The sequence below is a fragment of the Canis lupus genome, chromosome 3 (assembly GCF_048164855.1).
Source record: "Canis lupus baileyi chromosome 3, mCanLup2.hap1, whole genome shotgun sequence".
Classification (NCBI taxonomy): domain Eukaryota; kingdom Metazoa; phylum Chordata; class Mammalia; order Carnivora; family Canidae; genus Canis; species Canis lupus.
In genome coordinates, this window is record NC_132840.1 from 42,271,776 (window position 1) to 42,295,083 (window position 23,308).

Below are 23,308 nucleotides of genomic sequence, written 5' to 3' on the forward strand. Positions count from 1 at the left end.
GGACTCTCGGTTCTATTCCACTGATCTATGTGTCAATCATTTTGACAGTGCTACACTGTTTTGATCACCGTAGCTTTGTAGTTAGCCTTGAAACTCAGAACGGGAGTCCTCCAACTTTGTTCTTTCTCATGACTGTTTTAGCTATTCTATGTTCCTTGCATTTCCAAGGACATTGTGGATTTCCAAGGATTGTGTTTCCTTGACAAGGATCACCTTGTCAATTTCTGTAAAAGTCCAGCTAAGACTTTGATAAAGATTGCTTTGAATCTGTATATCTATTTGTGAAATATTGCTGTTTTAACAAGACTTAGTTTTCCAAATCTAATAACATAGACATATTTCCATTTATTTAAATATTCTTTTTCTTCAACAGTGTTCTATATTTTTCAGTGTACAGGTCTTGCACTTCTTATGTTAAACTTATTTCTATTCTTCTGTTAATTTTCCTTCATTTTTGAAGGGTATTTTTGCTTGAAAAAGAATTCTTGTCTTTTTCAGCAATTTGAATATCATCCATCCCACTGCCTTGTGGCCTCAGTATTTTTGACAAGAAATCAGCTGTTAATCTTTTTTTTTTTTTTAATTTTATTTATTTATTCATGACAGACACAGAGAGAGAGAGAGAGGCAGAGACACAGGCAGAGGGAGAAGCAGGCTCCATGCAGGAAGCCCGACGTGGGACTCAATCCCCGATCTCCAGGATCACACCCTGGGCTAAAGGCGGCACTAAGCCGCTGGGCCACCAGGGCTGCCCAGCTGTTAATCTTATTAAGGATAGCTGTTATTCATAGTTTTAGATGCTTATTACATATCCATTTGAATGAGTCTGGAGTTTAGGGGGAAAGAGGCCTAAGCTGGAGACAGTAATTTCAGTCTTTGGCATATAGGTAATATATGTCACCAAATGAGCTCACCAAAGGTGTGAGTACAGAAGATGACTAACTACTGAGCCTTGGGATACTACAATGCATAGAGGTGGGGGACATGAGGAGGAACCAGGAAAGTTGTCTGAGAAGGATTAACTATTGAGGTGGGAAGAAACCAGAAGAATATGGTGTTATGGAAGTCAAGTGAAAGAAATGTTTCAAGGAGATGGGAGTGATGTGCTATTTCAGATGCTGTTGAGAAATCAAATAATTCAAGAAATAACCATTAGATTTAATACAGTAGAGGTCACTATTGATCTTCGGCCAGGGCAGTTTCATTGAAACAACTGAAAAGGTCAAAGTCTAATTGGTGTGGATTCACTAATGAATAGGAAGAGAAGTGGATGCAGTTAAGTTATAAGCAACTACTTTGGGAAACTTTGCTGTAAATGGAAGCAGACAAATGGGGTAATAGCTGGAGTTTGTTTAAAGCAGGAGGAATTTTAGCATGCCTCTTTAACATTCAGGAACATAGTGTCATGACATTTCAACCAGTCCCATATTTTTTAAGTTTGAAACTTAAAAAAAAAAAAAAGTTTTATTTATTTAAGTGAGAGAGAGTGGGGGGAGGAGCAGAGGGGGAGGGAAAAAAAGGGGGAAAGAATCTCAAGCAGACTCTGTGCTGAGTGTAGAGCCTGAAGCAAGGCATGACCCTGAGATCATGACCTAAGCCAAAACCAAGAGTCAGATGCTTAAATGACTCAGCCACCTAGGTGGCCCTTAAGTTTGAAACTTTATATTTGATGATTTCACTTCAGAAGTTTTCACTTTTCAGTAAGGTTGATTCAGGGATTCTCCCTTTGGAGGATATTTGCCGCCTGTTTATACCTATTTGTGAGCCTTTTTGGTTACTGTCTTTCCTAGGCTTCCATCCGGAATGAGCACTGCATCACTCTCTTCAGGTCTTTAAATCCTGTTATAATATAGCCATTAAGACATCTTTTAGGGTTCCATTTATGTGCCACCTCCTTCATGAAAGTCACTATGGTTTCTCACTGCTTGCTTTCTACATTTACTTGAGCAGCGTCTGTGTACCAATGTGCTTTGCCAGGGGGTAAAATGGGTAAGATGTGGCTGATCCTTGTCTTAAAGCTCAGTCGAGAGCTAAACTGTCCCAATATGGTAGGGTGCCTGGGTAGCTCAGTTGGTTTGGCATTTATCTTTAATGTACTCATACATGTTTTTTCTCTTGTAGTTTCTTATCTCAGTCATCACTATGGTACTTCTGACACTGATAACTGTCACACTGGAACCTCCTCAGAAATTACCGGATTTATTTTCTGTATTAATTTGTTTTGTATCCTGCTTGAACTTCCTGTTCTTCTTGGTATACTTTAACATTATAATCATGTGGGATTTCAAAAATGGAAGAAACCAGAAGAAAATCAACTAGTTCTATCTCCAAACAGATGTGAAAATATTAACAGTGCTTAAAGTTGTTTTGAACTTTTTTGGCTACATATAAATGAAATTATCATTTTGATAATCACAAAACTATAGGGAAAAAATTAATAAAAAGTCATTGTTGTCTGTACAAAGTTAATGTATATGGGGACCCAAGCCCAGTGGAGGCTTTTATTTTCTAACTATGGAGTGGCCACAACATATTGTAGTTTTATTATTATTCAGTTATCTAAATGCTTACCCTTAATCCCAGTGTTTATATTTAGGAAATGTACTCTATGATTTGTTGTCTTAAAAATTTTTTTTTTGCAAATCCAATGAATTTACTGGGTGAATTAAGTCCTTCTTTTTAAAGGAAATTACTAATTTTGGTATTTAAATTTAGTTTTCCTTACATTTTAGGATGCAAATAATGTGTATTTTTCACTCATTAGAAATTATATCTCAGGGATTAAATTTGTCATGATCTTTTCAATTATTGTGAGAAGGCAATTTAAACTGCTTGGAGGGGATCCCTGGGTGGCGCAGCGGTTTGGCGCCTGCCTTTGGCCCAGGGCGCGATCCTGGAGACCCGGGATCGAATCCCACATCGGGCTCTCGGTGCATGGAGCCTGCTTCTCCCTCTGCCTGTGTCTCTGCCTCTCTCTCTCTCTCTCTGTGTGACTATCATAAATAAATAAAAATTAAAAAAAAAAAAAATTTAAACTGCTTGGAGTTTGAACATGTCTTATACATGTTCAAATTTGATTTCTTTTATAACAAAGTAGAGATTAGACCATGTTCTTCTTTGTTTCCAAAAATGCTGATTTACTTGAATGCAATTAAAGAGTGAATTTTACTGAACTTAAGCAGTTGGAGTAATTTTTAAAAAAAATTATTCATGATCACTAGTTCTAAACTTCTAGGATCATTTTGAGTTAAATAGTTTTATACAAGATATCATCCTTTTGATCTTTTTTGAGTGGTTCAAGATTACCACTTCCATAAGCATTGCTTCATATCACGTTTCATGTTAACTTGGCCGTTAATAATGTATCATTCTATATTAGGAGAAGCTCATCTTTACTATCATACTCAATTGGTAAAAATAATGTATCATATTCATGTTATAGCTTCTTATGTAAAGACTGTTCTCTCGGGAGGGTGGGGGGAAAACGTGTTCTTTTAGTCTCTGTGATAAGAATAAAACAATTATTTTCACATCAGCCTATGTTTTTAATGAATATATTTCTTTCATAAGACATCAAGGTGTATTGACTAAGCGGTGATCTGTTTTAAAACAATGAACACATATACGTAAAAAAAATTTGTTTCTAGACGTGGAAAGCCACAGGCTGCAAGAAAGTATGTGCTTCTAAGTCTGATAAAGGAAGTAGGTTTAGACGAAGCAAAAACCAGGAAGTATTCTTTCTCAAAGCAAATGTGCATAAAGACTCAAAGGGCAGGTCAGCACAGAAAAGCAGCCTTGAATCACTGCCGAATCAGCAGGAACATTGCTGTTCATGGTCACCATCTGTAATCACTGTGCCCAAATGTCAGCATCTTGGCTGGCTGGTATAGTCCTATCTTTTTTATTTTATATTTTTTGTAATAGCATATATGGGTTTAACACAGGATATTGATTTAAATCAGTGATGAGGAAGTTCTAACTTCTGAAAAGCTGGAGCAGAGAAACATTGTTTGAAAATCAAAGTATTACGTAAATATTAATAAATAAAATAGAATGCACCCATATTCAAAGTATCTCATAGGTAAATCCTATATATAGGGATATACACATTTTCCCCAGATAATTTAATCATATTGAGTAACACTGCAGTTTTTATGGAGATCTGTAGCAATTTTAAGTCAAATATCTTGTATCTATTAGAAACCAATTTAAGAAGAGTCCACTTTGAGGGATTAGGTTCCAAAATACCAAAAATGTCTGATGAATTAAGATCACAGATATTGGCAATCCCAAGTACTTCTCTCAGACAGTCAGGGTTATTGGGATATTTTAATATAAAGATATTTAGATAATGCAAAAATGTTAAAGATTTCTCACTTCATGAATATACCTGCCAAAAAATGAACCCTTCTAAGTGATTTTCAAGTTTATTTTAGAGGGAAGGGTCGTTTCTGAGAAATGTAGTTTTCTGATACCAATAAACTTAGGTTTGCTTCTTAAAATGAAGAGAACAGGGTGTATGTTCATGTATCAAATATGAAGCCATTTTCCCTTGAGGCCTTAAGGAGGGGAGAAAAATCCCAGATGTAGCATTCTGTCCAAATGATAAACCACAACTAAGTGAGTGAAACATTTACAAAAGTCAAGACAGCCAAAGGAGCCTCTCTGTTCAATAGAAAGAGTAAAAGATGGATAGGATGTAACTAATGGTTAGAGTAACACAGGGGTTTCAAGTCTCAATTGGTCTCTCTCTGTTTTGTTCATTGGAAGATCAGGGCCACGTGTATCCCCCCTTTCTCCATGCGGCACCCCCCTTCCCCCATATAAACATTAGTTTTGTGTGTGGATCTTTCTGCTTTGTCCTTCATGTGGCCTCCAAGGGTGATAAAGCGAGAGTCATCTGATCTACAATGAAGAGAACTGGGAAATGATTCTTAGCAGACCCAGCTGTTCTGAAAGGCAAAAGCTTAGTGTATCAAGAGGTCAAACATATAGTAACTGACTTAATAGTATTAAGCACATACATACCTAAGTTGCATTACATATGCAACCAATCTACTTCTTAACCCTTTCCTGACTAATACAAGTTTATATGCTTTGGCTTACATCCTAAGGTTAGTTTTCACACAAAGGAATGCTAGAACACAAAGGAATTATCATTTTGGTATATTTTAGGTAATGTCCTATTATAAGGACTGTGTATCACAAAGTGTTCTTAATATTTGTTAGATTATCTTTATTTTATTTTATTTTATTTTATTTTATTTATTTTATTTTTTTGTTAGATTATCTTTAAAATCTTATGTAGTACCAATAAAATCATTAGTGAAGGGAATTCGATTTAATAGTTAATTGGGTTACTATTTAGTATCTATGTCATTTAATAGTTTTTAAAAACTCATTTTCATTTTAAGAGGTAAATCTGAAATTTCTCTAACTGGAAAATCAGTTATTTTCAAACTTAAATTTTGTTTTAGATTTTCATATAGTATTTTTATTTACATGATACCATAATATACAAATTTTATCAAGACTTAGGGCAAGTACCAAGGGAATGGCACTTTTTCCCTTGTAGAGATAATCAAAGAAAAATAGAGGTTTTAAAAAACCATGTTACCCAAGTTATAACACATCCTGTGATTCCCTCTTCCCTTTAATTTTGTGACAGTGCGACGATGATACAAAAGAACACCATAGAAAAATAGAAACTTAATGCTCCAAAGTAATTTTGAGGGGATCACATACTGACCCATAAGAAAGATCTCTTTAAATTCAGTAGAGTCTGTATAATTCAGTTTAAGAATAACTTCCTACTTAAAAATATATTTGTACTGAAAAATGCATTCCACTATTTTATAAAAGAAGGTGTGACAATTCTAAAACTTTGAAAATAGTTTTTCTATACTAGCATAGAAATAGGTAAAGTAGAAAAACTCATCCCTGAGATAGTGGCTACATAATAAACTCATAGAAAAATTTAAAAAGTTTAAAAAGAATCTAATATGCATCTGGGGCTTTCAATGGGAAAGTGGTACCTACTTCTACTCATTAAATTTAATCTGAGTCTTAAAACCTACACTTTTACCAAAGGTGCTCTTTTCATAAATGCTTCAAATCTATCTATAAAAGCTAAAAGTACACAGACGTGTATGTGACAGAGAACAGAAGTTAATATCCTCTCCTGCATGTTGGCTCACATTAAAGGGTCCAGGAGAAATGTATTATTTACATTGAGATTATCCACTGGTGTGTGTAGAAAGTTTAAATTAGCTGCAAGAAATTTTATCTAGACACACACCTGCCTAGTGCTCTGATCTGGTATTTACTGGGCAGATTAATTACAGACGTTTCTGTTCCTTTAAATACGGTCAGGCAGATGCAGACGAAGTTGGTGTTCAGAGTGGGCACATTTCTTCTAATGCCTGCAGGATAAATAGGATGGTTATTAGATCAAGAACTAGTTTCCAAATTAACATGCCTCTCATGCATTACTTCCATGGTTCAAGCACCCATTACCATGTGATCTGGCACCTAGAGGAGATACTGGCACTCTCATTTGTTCATTTTTGGGTCTTCTAACAAGATTCATCTTCATAAATAACTGTCAATAGGGTTACTCAGACATCGCACTCTCCACTTTGAAGATCGGTCTTGGGATACTTCTGAGAGATCTCTGAAACTCCTACATGACCCACTTGCTGAAAACACCAAAATCTACATGCCTTTGGTCTATAAGCCTTAAGGGCCTTTCAGCAGGTGTTTCCTCCAACAGCTGCCCCCCAAAAAAAGAGACTTTTTTTACTGGCATTCCTATTCAGAGCATGTCCCTCGGGGGCCTCCCAGTGGTGGCAGACGTTCTTGCAGTTTGGCTCAGGACCTCTGGGTGAGGAAACCTCCCCCCCAAGCAGCCATTGGCAAGTGATAGCATGTTTCCCATAGGGCATCTGGACCTTTCACTCCTGAAATACCCCTTCCATGCTTATGTTTGCAGCTATTAAGAAGTAATGATGGTAGGCTCCTATATTTCCCTATTCATGAGAATCCACATATATTCTTTGTCCCAGGAGGTAGGTTGCCAACTTGACCATCCACATATATTCTTTGTCCCAGGAGGTAGGTTGCCAACTTGACCACCATCTCTTGCCAAGTTGAGCCTGGTCTGAATTCCTAGAGGAGATTTTAAGCACTCTAGTGTTCACTTGATATCCCTAGAGGTCACCGATCCAGAGTTATCAGAACTAATGACAATACTATACAGAAAAGTAAGACTATCATTAAATAGTTACTGTGGGGGAGGTGCTAGTTAAGCTTATCTTGTAGAATCCCACAAGGTAAGGATCAGTCCCATTTTATAGTTAAGGTTTAGGGGAGCCAAGTGCCTTATTAAGGCCACAGAGCTAAGTAGGTAGCAGAACTGGTGCTAGATATGTAATCCAAATCCTGTTCTCTGTTATAATGCCAGACCATGCAAAGGAGTTTTACAAGTTGATCAGGGCTGCTAGAAGTGTTGAGAAAGATTCTGAGGCCAAATTCAGGATCCAGCAAAAACAAATAACTGTGTTCAATGTGATAATATGTCACAACACAAGACTACAGTAGCATTAATATTATCTCTACACTGCCCTACTGGTTCTGGAGATGAATATCTCAGAACACAAATGAAAAGCAATTTAGATATAGTGATGCAGTTCATGAGCAGTATTTTGACAGGAATTATCCTTCATATAGCAATTATATTCTTTCTAAGACATATTTTTGGATTGTTACTTCCCTAATAATCTTCACTGGTCTACTTTTGCCTAATGAATAAAGTCTGAACCTATTAAGCCTGGTGATCATAGCTATCAATGACGTGGTCCAACCTACTATTGTTCAGTCATTCTACTATTCTGCCTTTTTTGTTCATGTTATTCTATCTGGTATGTTTATGCAGCCCATCAAAATGACCCATTTCTCAAATTCAGGCTTCCTAGTAAAGTACAGAGTTTCCACTACTAGGGTCCAGACGGTCCTCTGTCAGAGATAATGTAGAGTGGAATAACTAGAATTGATTTTAAAATCATGAACTCTTAAATAATGACCTAATCACTCCATCCTGAGGTGATCGATGTTTGTTGTGTATTCGTATACTATTGCTTATTCTTCACTTGGTTCTTAGAAAGGAAGGTTTATAATCCTTAGTCTGAAGAGGAAGGAACTGTCAGCTCTTCTGCTCTCTATACCCTATGGAAGAGTGACAAACTTGATTGGCCAAAGTCCAGAACATCAACACATTTCACTAGTAATAATACATGTCACTTTTTTTTTTCTAAAGATTTTATTTATTTATTCATGAGAGACACACGGCGGCGGGGGGGTGGGGGGTGGGATGGCGGGGCAGAGGGAGAAGCAGACTCCCTGGAGGGAACCCGATGTGGGACTCCATCCTGGGACTTCAGGATCACCCCCTGGGCTGAAGGCAGGGGTTAAACTGCTGAGCCACTCAAGGATCCCCGTATGTCACTCTTATACCTCTTTCCCACTATTCAGTTTCCCTTTCACTGTCTCCTCTCAAGTCCAGTGGGTCTTTGTGCTTCCTAATTTCATCCTGTAAGGATACCAGCCCATTCTATTGATCTCATCTGCAATCAAGCATAGGTATGTCTGTGGTCTTTGCATTGTAGAGGCACATGGACATGGGGTCTACTTCAAAGATACAGCTTTCTCCTCAGGTTCAAGATTGGGATTCACAGCGTTCAAGATTTAGACTCAGTATGGGAGAGGAGGTTCCACTTCTGTCTTAGGCACACTCCACATTAGTTACCCTAATCTTCTATCAGAGGGCCTGCCATGTTGAGGTTATCAATTCCTCCACTAATAAAGTTGATACTTTGATTCTCAATGGACTCATAATCCCTTTTTGTGCTTGCTGTTGGCCAGAATCCTGGAAAGAAGTGGGTCTGAACTTGTATTGCTTATCATAGCTTGGCTTATATTATTGTTTTGTGTATATAATATAAATCTTGTATCTTTAGCTTGATTAATCAACTAGGTTTTAGAAGGTTGGCATTATGCAAGTGCTCTATTTTTTTTTTTAAGATTTTATTTATTCATGACAGACACAGAAAGAGAAAGAGAGAGAGAGAGAGAGAGAGGCAGAGACACAGTCAGAGGGAGAAGCAGGATCCACGTAGGGAGCCCGACGTGGGACTCAATCCTGGGTCTACGGGATCATACCCCAGGCTGAAGGCGGCGCCAAACCACTGGGCGATCGGGGCTGCCCAAGTGCTCTGTTTATACTAAGCCTCTACTTTTGTTTACCAAGTGATTTATCCAGTTGTTTCTAGATAAATTATCCCAATATCTCCTGCAGTGTCCTCTGTTAATATTAGCCCAAATCATGCTCCCCCACCCCTTTGCTGGTCTTTGTACTGCTACTGTCTAAGTCTGTGACCCATAGGTAGCTGTCTCTCTTATTGTAACATTATTTTATAAAGGCTTTGCTTGTTAAAGGCTCTGGGAGTGAATTTGTATGGGTTATTTCCCCCACTGAACAATAAATATCAGGCGGAGTAATCACATAAGTGTGAGAGGGGGCAGGACTTGATGTGCAGACAGGGGAGTTGGCCACAATGGCATCAGGAGTACTGTGCCAGTCAGAAGTTTCTAAGGCACGGGACAAAATCAGAATTTAATACCCTCGCTTAGTCATACCAGTTGGGCAGCTATGACAAATGCATAAAAAAGGAACAACGAGACAACATGGAAAAGAGGGATCTGAGAAAGCCTACTGTAAGGTGAGTTATAAGTAGGTTTTGAAAGATGGGTAAAGTTTTGATAATGAAACATGTCAAGAAAACATGTCAAGCAGAGGAGAGACAAGAACAAAGATAAAGGAATGAGAAATGTTCTCTCTGAGGAATGTGTCTGAAGAATGGCACATCATCTGGAGTGACTGAGGCACCAGGACAAGGTAAGCTGTGGTCACATTAGGGAGAGTGTTGAATGTAATAGAAATTTGGATTTTACTGTGAATATGGCAGATTGGTATCTTCTTAGGCATAATTTTTCAAGTAGCAGGACAGGCTATAGGGGAAAGAGACCAAGGGGGCAGAGAGGCAGATTACAATGGGGAGGATAATCTGGATGAGAGGTCAGGAAGGAATAACCTAGTACAAGGGGCATGGAAAGAAGAGGTAAACATTTTTAGAAGTGATCTGGCCTGGCAGCAGTTGCATATGAGGGCACAAAGAAGGACAGAATTTTGAGGTTTTGAGTCTTATCACTGGATACATGTAATCCCTAAAAAGGCAAATGAGAAAGAATTTTTTTGGGGGGGGAATGATGAAATCAGCACACTTGGGGCAAAACATATGGCAGCTGAGTTGTGAGTTTATACCTCAGAAAGATGGTCAACATCGATTCGGAAGCCATAAGCTGCATTAAGGTGAGAACTAAAGTCAAGGAATGGGTAGGGTAAGATTATGAAGAAAGTGCCAAAGTAAGAAAAAAAATCAAAAGAACCCAGGAAAATGCCTCAAAGGTAAAGTCCAGTTTCATTTCATTGTTATTTCTCTCCAACGCTTCCCACTAAATGGGAAGTTGAGTGGCAGGACAACCTTCATTCTTGACAGTTTTTTGTTAAATACTATTCATATTAAAGACTCAGAAGACCACCCCTAATGTTCTAATCTTTATTAGGATCCAGGAACACAAAGCTATTCTCAGTACTTTAAGTTCCCCAAAGTTCAAATGAGACCATCAAATACTCAATATGTATGTTATTTGCCAGATGTATAACTGTAACTATGTATTTAGGATCTCCATCTAATAGTTATCTGTTGGATTGCCATGGGCCAGAAATTGTATAAAATGTTTAACCTATAATGAGTACATATGTATATGTATATATATTAGATCCTTACTATTTAACAGGATCTAAAACCTTTGACCAGTAGTGACACCTGACAATCGTAGTTTACTATTGTGACTGGGCAAAGCAAAGATTCTGGTGCCAGCCTACTCAGCTTAGTATCCTGGCTTTGTCTCTTAGATCATTCTAGGACAAGGTTATTAACATCTTTGTACTTGTTTCCTTAACTATAAAATAAAGGTGATAATTGTATGTCATGTAAATTGCTGAAAAGGTTAAATGGAATATGTATAAGGTACTTACAATAGTACCTGGCATATTGACAGTGCTTAATGAATGTCAGCTATTTTTACAAACTATAGTTTGTGGACACCTGAGTGGCTCAGTGGTTGAGTGTCTGCCTTTGGCTCAGGGTGTGATCCTGGGAACCAGGATGGAGTCCTGCATGGGGCTTCCCCGCGGGGAGCCTGCTTCTCCCTCTGCCTGTGTCTCTGCCTCTCTCTCTCTGTTTCTCATGAATAAATAAATAAATCTTAAAAAAAAAACACCTATTATTTGTTACATACAACAGAATAAACATTTTAATGAAGGAAAGTGACACAATTTTGTGTATATTTTGCAAATATTTTTTAAAGTTAGGAAGCTAATACTAATCATTTGAAATACAATTACCTTTTTTTAAAAATTTTTAAATTTTTATTTATTTATGATAGTCACACAGAGAGAGAGAGAGAGAGAGAGAGAGAGAGAGAGGCAGAGACATAGGCAGAGGGAGAAGCAGGCTCCATGCACCGGGAGCCCGACGTGGGATTCGATCCCGGGTCTCCAGGATCGTGCCCTGGGCCAAAGGCAGGTGCTAAACCGCTGCGCCACCCAGGGTTCCCTGAAATACAATTTCCAAAGAAATGTATTTTCACTATAGAATTTATTTTGCATTAATATTTTTCCCTAAGAGACAGTAGGCAACATCTAGTTAGCTTCTAAGAATCTTATTTAATATTGATGCCACTAAGTCTGGGATAGGCTAGTTCTTTTTTCTTTTTTTAATATTTTATTTAATTAAATAAATACATCACCTTCGGCCCAGGGTGTGATCCTGGAGTCCCAGGATCGAGTCCCACATCAGGCTCCCTGCATGGAGCCTGCTTTTCCCTCTGCCTATGTCTCTGCCTCTCTCTCTGTGTCTCTCATGAATAAATAAATAAAATCTTAAAGAAAAAAAAAAGATGCTAAATTAAGAGCGCTCTAAATATTAACCTAAAAATATGCACTTGACTTTTAAAGCTAGGCTGATGAGCTCAACGGTTCTTTTCAATCAGCTTCTAACTCGCACATCCTGTCAGATTGTCCTTTTATAATTTATAAAAATAGATTCAATATAATTTCAAAAACACTTCCAAAGCTCATGTTCCTATTTTCTTCATAGACACACAATACCAAATTTGATAATATAAGTAAAATGTTTCCATCTGAACAAAACAGTGAAATTTCACAAGGCTAATAACCTTAGTTAGAAAGGTGAAACCCTACCTCAGTTTAAAATGCCTTTAAGGAATTCATAGCTGTCAAGATGATGCAATTCTATAAGAAAAAAGATTTTTTTCAGAAAACATTTCAAAGTAAGTTGTCACAATATGTGATACAGAATAAATGCTGAATCAAATGAAATTAAAGAACCCAAACATAAAGTTTTTTTTACATTATAAACAGCTTCAGGGTTATAAATTCTCATTTCAACATTTTACTGATTTGCCCAATTCTGTTTCAGAATGTACATTTAAGAATTTAGGATAAAAAGTGCCCCAAAACTTATTAATATAATTATTATGATTATTATGTGATTATGCTTTATTATAATTATTTGTCTTTTGTGACAGATTCTATAATCATGAGGGCAGGACTATGTCTGCCTTGGTCATTACCGTATCCCCAGTGCTAGAACAGTGCCTGGCTCATAGTAGGCATGCAGTAAGTATTAAATGGATGAAGCATGTAAGGAGAGAGTAATTTATAAGTATTTGAAAATATTTAAATTCCTTTAAAAAATTCTTAGAGTTGCATTTGTCTTTATTTTTTCACTGAACATGCACTATGGACCTTCTATCAGGTTCTATACTAGGCTCTGGGGCTATACTATAGAGATACGACTTTTGTTTGCCAAGGAGGAGCCCAGGAGGAGCCATATAATCGGACAATTACAATACACTACAACTCTACAACATAATACATTTATAAACATTCAGACAAGTGTTGTAGAAGGCCAGAAGAAAAAGTAATTTAACTTTACCTAGGCAAGTTGGGGAGAGTTTCATAAAAGATGTGACATCTGAGGCTGATCTTAAAGAATGAGCAGGAGGAATCTGCTAGACAGAGAAGGAAGAAAGAGCAATCCAGGTAGAGAGAGAAGCAGTAGAGAGGCCTGGAGTTCACAAAGAGAGAGATTCCAGAGAGGTGAAGCATATGGTATGAACAGTATAAATTAAAAAATGCTTCTTTTCCTCTTGTATGAGTCTGAGCTGGAGGAAAAATTCACCCAATACTTTTTACAGAAGTCCTGCTTTTAACTATATAATTATCTATGTAACACTATAAATATCTGCTTTATCATTCTATGTGTGTGTTTAATACATAAGCCACTTAGAAAATTTATCTAACTCTTTTTTTGAAGAGATTTTTGACTACTCTAAGAGTTAAAACAGGGGAAAAAAATGTTCACCTGTCAGGTGACATAAAACCAATTTCTACTAACTGTGCCAGAATAATTTTTCTCCATCTCAAGAACGGTTAGTCTTCAGTCTGTTCATTACTGTCTTTTTATAGTATTTTTATTTAATAAAACCTATTAAGACTACCATACAAATCTCTTTACTTATGCTTTTATCTTTTAACTGATCAATTTTTATATTGCTGACATCCCTTCTTCACCATTTGCTCATTTAAAAATTCATAGTATGTGAGATATGTCTCTGGAGAAAATGTCTATAAAATTTGTTACAGCTGGCAAATGTGTATGAGTCAGTGATAGCACATGACTAAATGCTTCACAGAAAATAAAATTTGTTTCTGTAGTAAGCAGAACTGTTTAAATGTTATTTATTTTTATGTTTCAAAGAAAATATATTGTGAAGTGCTGCATTGATTTAATACGCAACAATGTCTGTGTACATGCTGTAGAAGGAAAATTTATGAAACCTTTGCACAACTCCTTTAATTGAATTTTCCAAATCTCTCACCACACACAAATAATCAATATCTTCTGCAGAGAAAACCAGTCAGAATTATTACAGTCTTTCGTTTCAATTTTGTTGTCATCAGCACATACAGAGCACCTGGATATTCGTAATGTCTGATAGCAAGTTATTTACACCTCTTAAACATATAATTGCTATTAAGTGAGTTAAAATCTACGGTTAAATTTTTTTTACTGATTATTTAAAAGATAAAAACTATCATACTTCTAAAGAAGTATACAAAAATTTGAATCATGGAAGAAATTATTTAAAAGGCTTTGAAAAGTAATAAATCAATTTGTTTTTCCTTAAATCGTAGACAAATCTCAAGTAAGCAGTCAAAATGTATCCCCAAAACAGTGATGAATAGTGTAAGACAAGGGCATTAACATTATTAATAGGAAAGATATGAACCAAGTACAACATGACAGGAGAATTCTGATAAAGAGCTAGGACTACAATTGTACATTATGTAGATTTGTGTCACCAAAACTAATATCTCCAATTTTTATCTTCAGATAAACCAAGAACATGAAGGCACAGGAAGGAATTTTTGTTTCTTCTAAAACGCATCATGTCTATGCTTCAAACTTTAGTGCTTTTAAAACTGAAGTATTTATTTGAAAAAAGATACCGTTTAATGTTAGGATATAAAAAACTAAAAGGATAGTAGTCTTCTAGGGAGTAAAATTATTTGGCTGATATGATAAATACATTTTCAAGCCTGAGTGGGGGAAAGAACAACATATCTTTAAATTAAAAAATACTTCTGTGGGTGGTTAGAATGAAAGGGCAGTATCAAACTATTTCATAGTCAGAACAGAAAGAGCTTAAAATTTGTCCTGTAGTCCAAGAATTCGAAAACTTTAAAATCCTATAACCCAGATGAATTTAATAATGTAAGACAGTAAGTTAGCTAAAGAAAACAGAAACGTTATAGCATGTACTTTTCTTCTGAAGGCCATGGCTAGAAATTCTGAAATATTTTGTATTACAAACAGCTGAGACAATCAACTTTTTTGAACAATTGTAAAGTTCACATGGTTACATTTCATTTCAAATATGCATACTGCAACCTACACAATTATTCTCAAAACAGATAAAATATGTTTTGGACTAAAGCTAATGTGTCTAGATTTCATATCTTGGCAACTGTTCTACAATTTGCTTACATTCTTTTGAAAAACATTTTGTTTACTGGAAGTACTGGTCTTAGACAAACAATGATGGTATTTTCTAATATTTCCAGAAAAAATGAAAATACTAAGTGCTATATAATGCCCTCTATTGACTTAGGAATATTTGTATCAAGTTGTTTTAAGTAGAGGTTGATTATGTAAAGTAAATAAATTTCATGCCTTACCATGTGATGATAATGTGACATTCCATCTGTATCAACCCATTGAATGGTCATGTTTTAAATCTTTAGCATAACAAATTAAGAATAATTATGAAAATTCACATCCAAATGTAACAGAAAAAGGACCTTTCATCTCATTATTTTTCTAAGAGTCATAAAGCCAATATTATTAAGGAAAATGAAGTTAGGCTTACTTCCTAAGTAACTGAAAAAAGAAAGAAAGCCTTCCTTTAAGAAATTTGTATTTAGCAAGGGAGAGCCTCTTTTATTCATATGCTCTATCAAAGCAGCCCCTGATTTGCAACATCCAGTTCTTTTGAAAACTATGAAAATCTCAGTGTACCTTTTCATGTTATTGTATATGTTTTAATTTCCTCTGTAAAGCCTTAAAAAATGTGTCAGATGTCTATTTATTTAAAACACTAGCATGTTATTTTTACAATTGTACTTCTCTGTAATAAAGGCTGCAACTGATGCTAAACAAGCTAGCTAGCAGTGACATGGAAAAATAAACAGAACCAGGGGGCTGACCTGAAGGAGCAACAATAGCCTAAATGTTGGAATTTTCCTGATATTGTCTATTTTAACTATTCTAGGAAAATTTTATGATAATCTGAAGGACATTCTTTTGACTGTGAAAAAAGTAATTTGTTCTTATTTTAAGTACCTAATAAAACAAATCCCATATATTTTATAGGAGTTATTTTTAACATTACATAACTTCTAATATTATCAAGATTCCCCAAATATTTTAAAATTTAAGCAATTATGGATAATAGCATAGTGAAAGTAAAGTAGAAATTTCTATTAAAGGCTAAAGGCTAGATCCCCAAATTTTTTATTTATCCCCAAATTAGATTGAGATGTCAAAAACACTAGCTAAATCCTTGTAAAATGAATATACAAATAAAAAGGGTTTAAAGTTGTTAACTCAGCAAAAAATTATATATACATATATAAATGTGTCGATGTGCATCATCTTTAATCAAAAACCAAAATAAAAAAATGCATCATGAGCTATAGAGAGAAGAGGAAAAAACACTCAGTAAAAACACTCAAATTTTAAAGGAAATAAGTTTCAAAAGATTTTTTAGGCAACAATACTTTAAAAAAAATCAACTGAGGGAATCCCTGGGTGGCTCAGTGGTTTAGCGCCTGCCTTTGGCCCAGGGTGTGATCCTGGAGTCCTGGGATCGAGTCCCACATCAGGCTCCCTGCGTGGAGCCTGCTTCTCCCTCTGCCTGTGTCTCTGCCTCTCTCTCCTCTCTCTGTGACTGTCATGAATAAATAAATAAAAAAATCTTTAAAAAAATATTAATTGAAAAGCTAATGAAGATCTGAATACCTCAGGAAATATAAAGAGCTAATTCAGCTCTTGCCAAGAAACAAATGGAAGATGACATATATTCTAATATATATTTCTACAGCTATTATATATTTTATATATATTTAGATTCAGTTTTCATTTTGGCCACAACAAATAATCAATGCTTATTAGAAATTTTATTTTTTATTTTATTTTATTTATTTTTATTTATTTATGATAGTCACACAGAGAGAGAGAGAGAGGCAGAGACATAGACGGAGAAGCAGGCTCCATGCACCGGGAGCCCGACGTGGGATTCGATCCCGGGTCTCCAGGATCGCGCCCTGGGCCAAAGGCAGGCGCCAACCGCTGCGCCACCCAGGGTTCCCTTATTAGAAATTTTAAAACATGATTTAGTCACAGGATCTCCTTTATGCATGAACAAACACTCAGTCCTTAGGGAAAACCTGGTAATGGGCAAGTCAGTTTTAATGCCTAAAATCCTAGAAAATAGTTTTAAAGCTGGTCATGCATAAACACACAAAGAATTGGTATATAATAGATAACTGAAAGGAGATAACTTTTAATACATGGAATATACCTTTAATGTCTTAATAAATGTTTAGGGAAGGAAACAATAGTTTTGGAAATTTCTTCCCCAATATTAAAGTGACAATTCACTTATTTATTCTATAATTTTCCCTTCCTCATTTCTCAAAAATTGGTGAAAGCCAACTCTGTAAAGCCTAATTCTGGTCACTTCTAGGAAGTTACAGATTGAAAAAAAAATCCACACCATTGGCACATAATATATAGATTTCCTCTGGTTGGGAAATAATCAACAATCTAATTTCCCATTTATGATCCTCTAAAACTTCTCAAGGAAAAAGAAACTGAAACCACTGAAATCCAGCTACACATTATAATCAAGTTTCACAGTATAGGAAAGAAGAGGTCTTAAGCCTTTTCTAAGAGCTAACTTCATATTCTTAAATTCTTGGGATCACAGTGGAAGTTAACTCTGCTCCATTGAATGGTTCGGGAAACCTGCTCAGCTCTCTTCCTTCATGAGCTTTGGAGGAGTCCTGCCAGGGCTATTGCCCTATATTACCAGGTGGCCTTTGGAAATAACAGGGAATCCTAGTACTTTCCATGCAAACTCATCACTGGCTTGTTAAAGATCCTAAATAAAAAAATAAAAATAAAAAAAATAAAAAAATAAAAAATAAAGATCCTAAATATAATCCAATATGCTAGATTGGTTGAAGTGGTTTCAGTTTTGCCTCATTTGAATCTAAAAGCTGGGTTGACTAAGTGATTTCATTTGTTGTAGGAAGAGGCAACATGGAACAATGGAAAAAAAACATACTTTTTTGAGGTTAGACTGGTCTTTAGTTGGAATTCCTGCTCTGACATTTAAATAGCAGTGTGTTGGGCAGCCTGGGTGGCTCAGCGGTTTAGCACTGCCTTCAGCCCACGGTGTGATCCTGGAGACCCAGGATCAAGTCCCATGTTGGGCTCCCTGCATGGAGGCTGCTTCTCCCTCTGCCTGTGTCTCTGCCTCTCTCTCTCTCTGTCTCTCATGAATAAATAAAATCTTTTTAAAAAATTAAAAAAAAAAAATAGCAGTGTGTTTGGGCACGTTACTTAACATTTTTTGTTTTTGTTCCTTATCTATAATGACAGTGATAATAGATATCATGCAGAGTAGAGGTAAAGATCTGCTGATCCTAGTGCTGGGAACTTAGAATTACTGGTCCTCAATAATTGGTAGTCATTGGTATTCAAAAATGGTAGACTAAAACATAGCTACCCGCTTAAAGGCCTAGTTCCACTTGCAGAGATTGCAAAATGGCATTTATGTCAGTAATATTAAAAAGATCCCTCTTAAGTTGGTCTAAAGGTTTTAATATTTTATAGTCCATGATCATTTTGCTTACTGAGGTATGGATGTGCATGTGTTATGGGAAGCCTGCTAATTTAGTTTCCCATGCTGTGAAATGCTCAGAGGCATATGAGTTCACAGTAGATCAAACATCATTAATGATCTGAAAGTTTTCAAAACGCTGGTTACAAAGTAACTTTTTATGCTTTGTGTAATCCTAATTCACCATTAAAAAAGTTGCTATATATTAATGCTTGTTCCTATTTGTCTGTATGCTCAAGAAGAACTTTTAATAAAAAGACAAAATCTAAATCTTAAACTGAAAATTATATTTCAAAACATATTTTAAAAGTTTAATAATCAGAGAAGTTATCTTATCAGACATGGCCTGCCAAATTCAGTATAAGGTTTTCAAATGAGATTTATGATCTTTTAAGAAGACCACAGTAAAAAAGGACTCATGATGATTGGCCAAATGAGATGAAAGGATCTTTTAATATAAATGAAAACACAACTCTTTACCTTTGTTGGAAAATTCTGAACACTTCTTTTCGAACAGTTTTTGTTCTGTTACTTTTATCACTAAAAGAACAAAAACAAAAATACTCATGTTATGAATTAGCATAGAATATGAATAATTTCTCATCCTTGGATAACTTCATGAGAAAAAGATAATTTGAAGTAATACATAATAGGTATCGAGTACAAAATGTAATACCTTATTTTATCTTATTTAAAGAATAAGCACCAGATTTTTAAAAAGCCTGATTATCAGGCTGAAGGCATATTCTTTTCCTTCATATTCAACAAGAATCTCTGAAGTAACATATCCTGGGAAAAGATATATGCTTCTTATAATTTTTTTTCTTTTAAGATTCTATTTATTTATTCACGAGAGACACACAGAGAGAGAGAGGGAGGCAGAGACAAAGGCAGAGGGAGAAGCAGGCTCCATGCAGGGAGCCTGACGTGGGACTTGATCCCGGGTCTTCAGGATCACACCCTGGGCCAAAGGAAGGCGCTAAACTGCAGAGCCACCCAGGGATCCCTATAATTTTTTTTTTTTTTAAAGATTTTATTTACTTATTCATGACAGACACAGAGAGAGAGAGAGGCAGAGACACAGGCAGAGGGAGAAGCAGACTCCATGCAGGGAGCCCGACATGGGACTCGATCACGGGTCTTCAGGATCATACCCCAGGCCGAAGGCGGCGCTAAACCGCTGGGCCATCAGGGCTGCCCAGCTTATTCTTTAAATAAGATTTCCATTACATGTCCAGTAGTGCCATATATAAAAAAGTCTATCAGATTTAAATTTGAGAAAGATTATTGAGTTTATCTCTAAACCTGAAAACATTAGATATATTCTAATGTTTAGAAATAAGGAATCAGAGAGATGCCACTGAAAACCCATGAATTTTTCTTACTTAGCTCTTTCGTTTTCCGCATTTCTCTTTGTAAGAAACAGGATGCACAGGAGATACCAAGGATATTTTCAAGCTCTCTACTGCCCTCCAAAGCCTAAAAGAAAGACATCTTAAATGAGTTAAGTTCTCTACATATAGAGCATTACTGGTAAGTCTAGTTATCAGTAATGTTCCTTTCATTACTGTTCCTTTCATCTGAAAAACTTAAACTCTGTGGTAAGAAATTTAACTTTTGCTGGCAGGTCAACACTGCAAACTTTAAAATGTGAAAAAGCCAGATATTACTAAAAGATTATGGTTAGTGTTCATATAAGAAAAGAAATTCTCATGAAAAGTAAATTAGACATATTCCCTGCAAATTCTTTCCTGGATTGGATTCTCCAATCTGGGGCTTCTTTCCTATTTTCTTTTTTCAAATGGAGTAGTAGACATATGAAAAATTATACGCCCCAAAGGAAAAAAAAAAAGTTAACCTGGGCAGCCCTGGTGGCTCAGCAGTTTAGCGCCGCCTTTGGCCCGGGGCGTGATCTTGGAAACCTGGGATCGAGTCCCATGTCAGGCTCCCTGCATGGAGCCTGTTTCTTCCTCTGCCTGTGTCTCTGCCTCTCTCTCTCTGTGTCTCTCATGAATAAATAAATAAAATTTATTTTATTTATAAACTTCAAAAAAAGCTAACCTGTATACTGCTTAAATTTTGCATTATTTCCATGATTTCTTCTGATGATTTCTCAACTTTAGATAGCAACATCATGAATCTATAAATGAAAAAAAAAAAATTAGCAAGATGAAGCATTTAAAATAGCAAGTCATTTTCACACCTTTAATTCTTTTAAAAAGATCTCAGATTCAGTTTTCTAATCCTTTTCTTTACAAAGGAGTGAAAGATGTAAATGTCTTTCATCCCTTTACAAACCAACCTGTTTTTGGGATTTTTGCTTTCATTTCCTCTGAACAGTGGGAGAAGATGTGAAGATCTAGTTAGTTGGCTTGCTCCTTTCTCCACAGTTCCACTTTGAGAACCCTAATATACCATCTCCTTATTTACCTTGATCTGAGTCAGGGTTACCCAGGAATTATTTTAAATAAAAAAGTAAGTTTGATGGCTTTAATAATTTCAGAGTGAAAAAAGGTTACAAAGGCATTCTTTTAAATTTGAAAACAAAGAAAACTTCATTTGTAATCTTATCTCTGAACATATCCCTAGTTAGCATGTTAGCATACAGGAAAAATTCTCTTAGGTATTTTAAAAACAATTTCTATAATTTTATATCATACTTTCTTTCCTTAATATAATATAATACATATATTTTTTTAATCTACATCAGTGCAGTCTAATAGAAATAAAATGTATGCCACAAATGTAATTTAAAATTTTCTAGTAGATACATGGAAAGAAGTAAAAAGAAGTGAACTTAATTTTAATAATATATTTTATTTAACAAACATATCTAAAGTATTATCATTTCAACATGTAATCAATAAAAATTATTCATGAGATATTGTATGCTTTTTTTTTAAAAATCCAGTGTGTACTTTACACTCATAGCACATCTCATTTCAGACTAGTCACATTTCAAATGCTCATTAGCCATGTGTGGCTGGCTAGTGACTACTGTTTCAGAGACCACAAATCTATGCTATTGACTTTATGAAAAAAAAAAAAAAATTTTATTTAAATGCTTTTCAAAATTACATCAATATTATCCATTAACATTTCTGTGCTATTAAAAATAAGACTGGTATGTTAAATTTTCATATGCAATGAATATGTACAATATGTTCCCTCCAAGTAAAATACATGAAGTATGCAAATAAGGAATGAAAAACAGCATTTATGCAAAAACTAAAATTTATGTGAGGAAAATGGAATTGCAGGTGATCTTTTTTCTTTAAATATTTTCCTTGATTATCAAGTATTTTCAATGAAAAGCCTTACTTGCTTATCACTTGAACCTCAGTTTGAAAGAGTGTCATAAAAGAAATCCAGCTCCTTCCATTGAGCTCCAAAAGCCTCAAGGAGCAAGAGGGCTTAAGTGACTCCCACCCAGGCTGGGAACCTCCAGTTTCCCCTACATTAACCAATGCTACTACTGCCTCAAGGGGGCAAAGCTGAGGCAAACGGGCTACTTCACCATGAGAAGCATTCCGAAGGGCTCTTTACCTTGCCTTCTTTTCCTGGGAGGACTGAAGTGGCAGATTCTCTCAACACTATCTTACCACACCTTAAGGAACTGATGATACTCCTTGTTGACCCTCATGTAATTATGTGGGAAGGGTGGGTCCTGCAGGGCTGCTATCTTGAATGACTCCAAGGGGCTCTCTGTTCAGATAGAGTAAGATGTAAATGGAGTCCCCAGGAATTGTGCAATGTAATATCCCCAAAGGGTCTGTTAGTATTTCTGCCTCTCAAATTAAGATAGTTATTGAGGGGCTCAGTTAGGCAAACTGTTTTTGACAACCTTGGAGAGCTAGCTGTATGGCCTGAGTATCAAATAACTGGGGAAACTATTTTCCAGGATATCCTTCACATGCCTGAGCTGCTTTTAGAGGAAAACTTGTCTTCACTGCATGACCAATGGACTAGTTGACAATACATCATTCTTCTCATTTTTATTTTTTTAATTTTAATTTAATTTTTAAGTAAACTCTACATCTAACATGGGGCTCAACTCATGATTCTGAGATCAAGAGTTGCATGCTCTACTGACTGAGTCAGCCAGGTGACCCCCATTTTTATTTTAATCTCCTTCTTCTCTTCCTCCTTCTTTTACTTCTTCCTAGATGAAATCAACTCCTCCCATCCTGACTGCAACCAGTTTCATGGAATGGGTACACACATATATTTCAAACCATTCTGTTACAAACTTTAAATATATATAATTTTATTTGTCAATTACACTTCAATAAAGCTGGGGATAATAACAAAAAGAAAAAGAAGTCCCTTAACCTTCTGCCACACACATGTCCTTCTAATGTGTAATCCTAGATTTCCTATTTGTTTTCTTCACTCTCTGGCCCAAGCTGTGAGTGCTACAGGAATCTTACATCAGTACTGATGGTTAATATTACAAGTATATGATTTGCTTGGCCCTTGAGGGCCCTTAATTCTTTTACTTAATTTAATGAATTTTCCCCCCATAAATCATTGCTCAAAATAATGGTCCAAACCCAATCTCTACTCCTCCGTACTGAAATTAAACTCTTATATTCAGATTTCTGCCTTACCACTCTACTGGTACTATACTCTC

General features: G+C 35.8%; 2 protein-coding genes across 24 annotated transcripts in view; one reads left to right on the plus strand and one right to left on the minus strand.

The window, feature by feature from the left end:
* ALG6 (ALG6 alpha-1,3-glucosyltransferase) overlaps window positions 1–3,535 on the plus strand; it is a 67,032-nt gene extending 63,497 nt beyond the window's left edge. For all 6 annotated transcript variants that reach the window (XM_072820569.1, XM_072820572.1, XM_072820567.1 and 3 more), the window contains one exon: window positions 2,122–3,535. In XM_072820569.1, coding sequence (XP_072676670.1) covers window positions 2,122–2,319 — 198 coding nt within the window. In that variant the 3' untranslated portion in view covers window positions 2,320–3,535. The remainder of the gene's footprint in view (window positions 1–2,121) is intronic.
* A 1,931-nt stretch (window positions 3,536–5,466) lies between these two features.
* The window catches only part of ITGB3BP (integrin subunit beta 3 binding protein), a 69,370-nt gene continuing 51,528 nt past the window's right edge, over window positions 5,467–23,308 (minus strand). For 12 of the 18 annotated variants that reach the window (XM_072820575.1, XM_072820574.1, XM_072820580.1 and 9 more), the window contains 4 exons: window positions 20,737–20,815; window positions 20,061–20,154; window positions 19,156–19,215; window positions 5,467–6,422 (listed from right to left, as the gene is read on the minus strand). In XM_072820575.1, the coding sequence (XP_072676676.1) occupies window positions 6,283–6,422; window positions 19,156–19,215; window positions 20,061–20,154; window positions 20,737–20,815 (373 nt within the window). In that variant the 3' untranslated portion in view covers window positions 5,467–6,282. Of the gene's footprint in view, window positions 6,423–11,537; window positions 11,736–12,382; window positions 12,434–13,139; window positions 13,272–19,155; window positions 19,216–20,060; window positions 20,155–20,736; window positions 20,816–23,308 lie in introns of those variants that run through there. The other 6 variants (XM_072820581.1, XM_072820582.1, XM_072820588.1 and 3 more) reach the window with 6 other exon arrangements.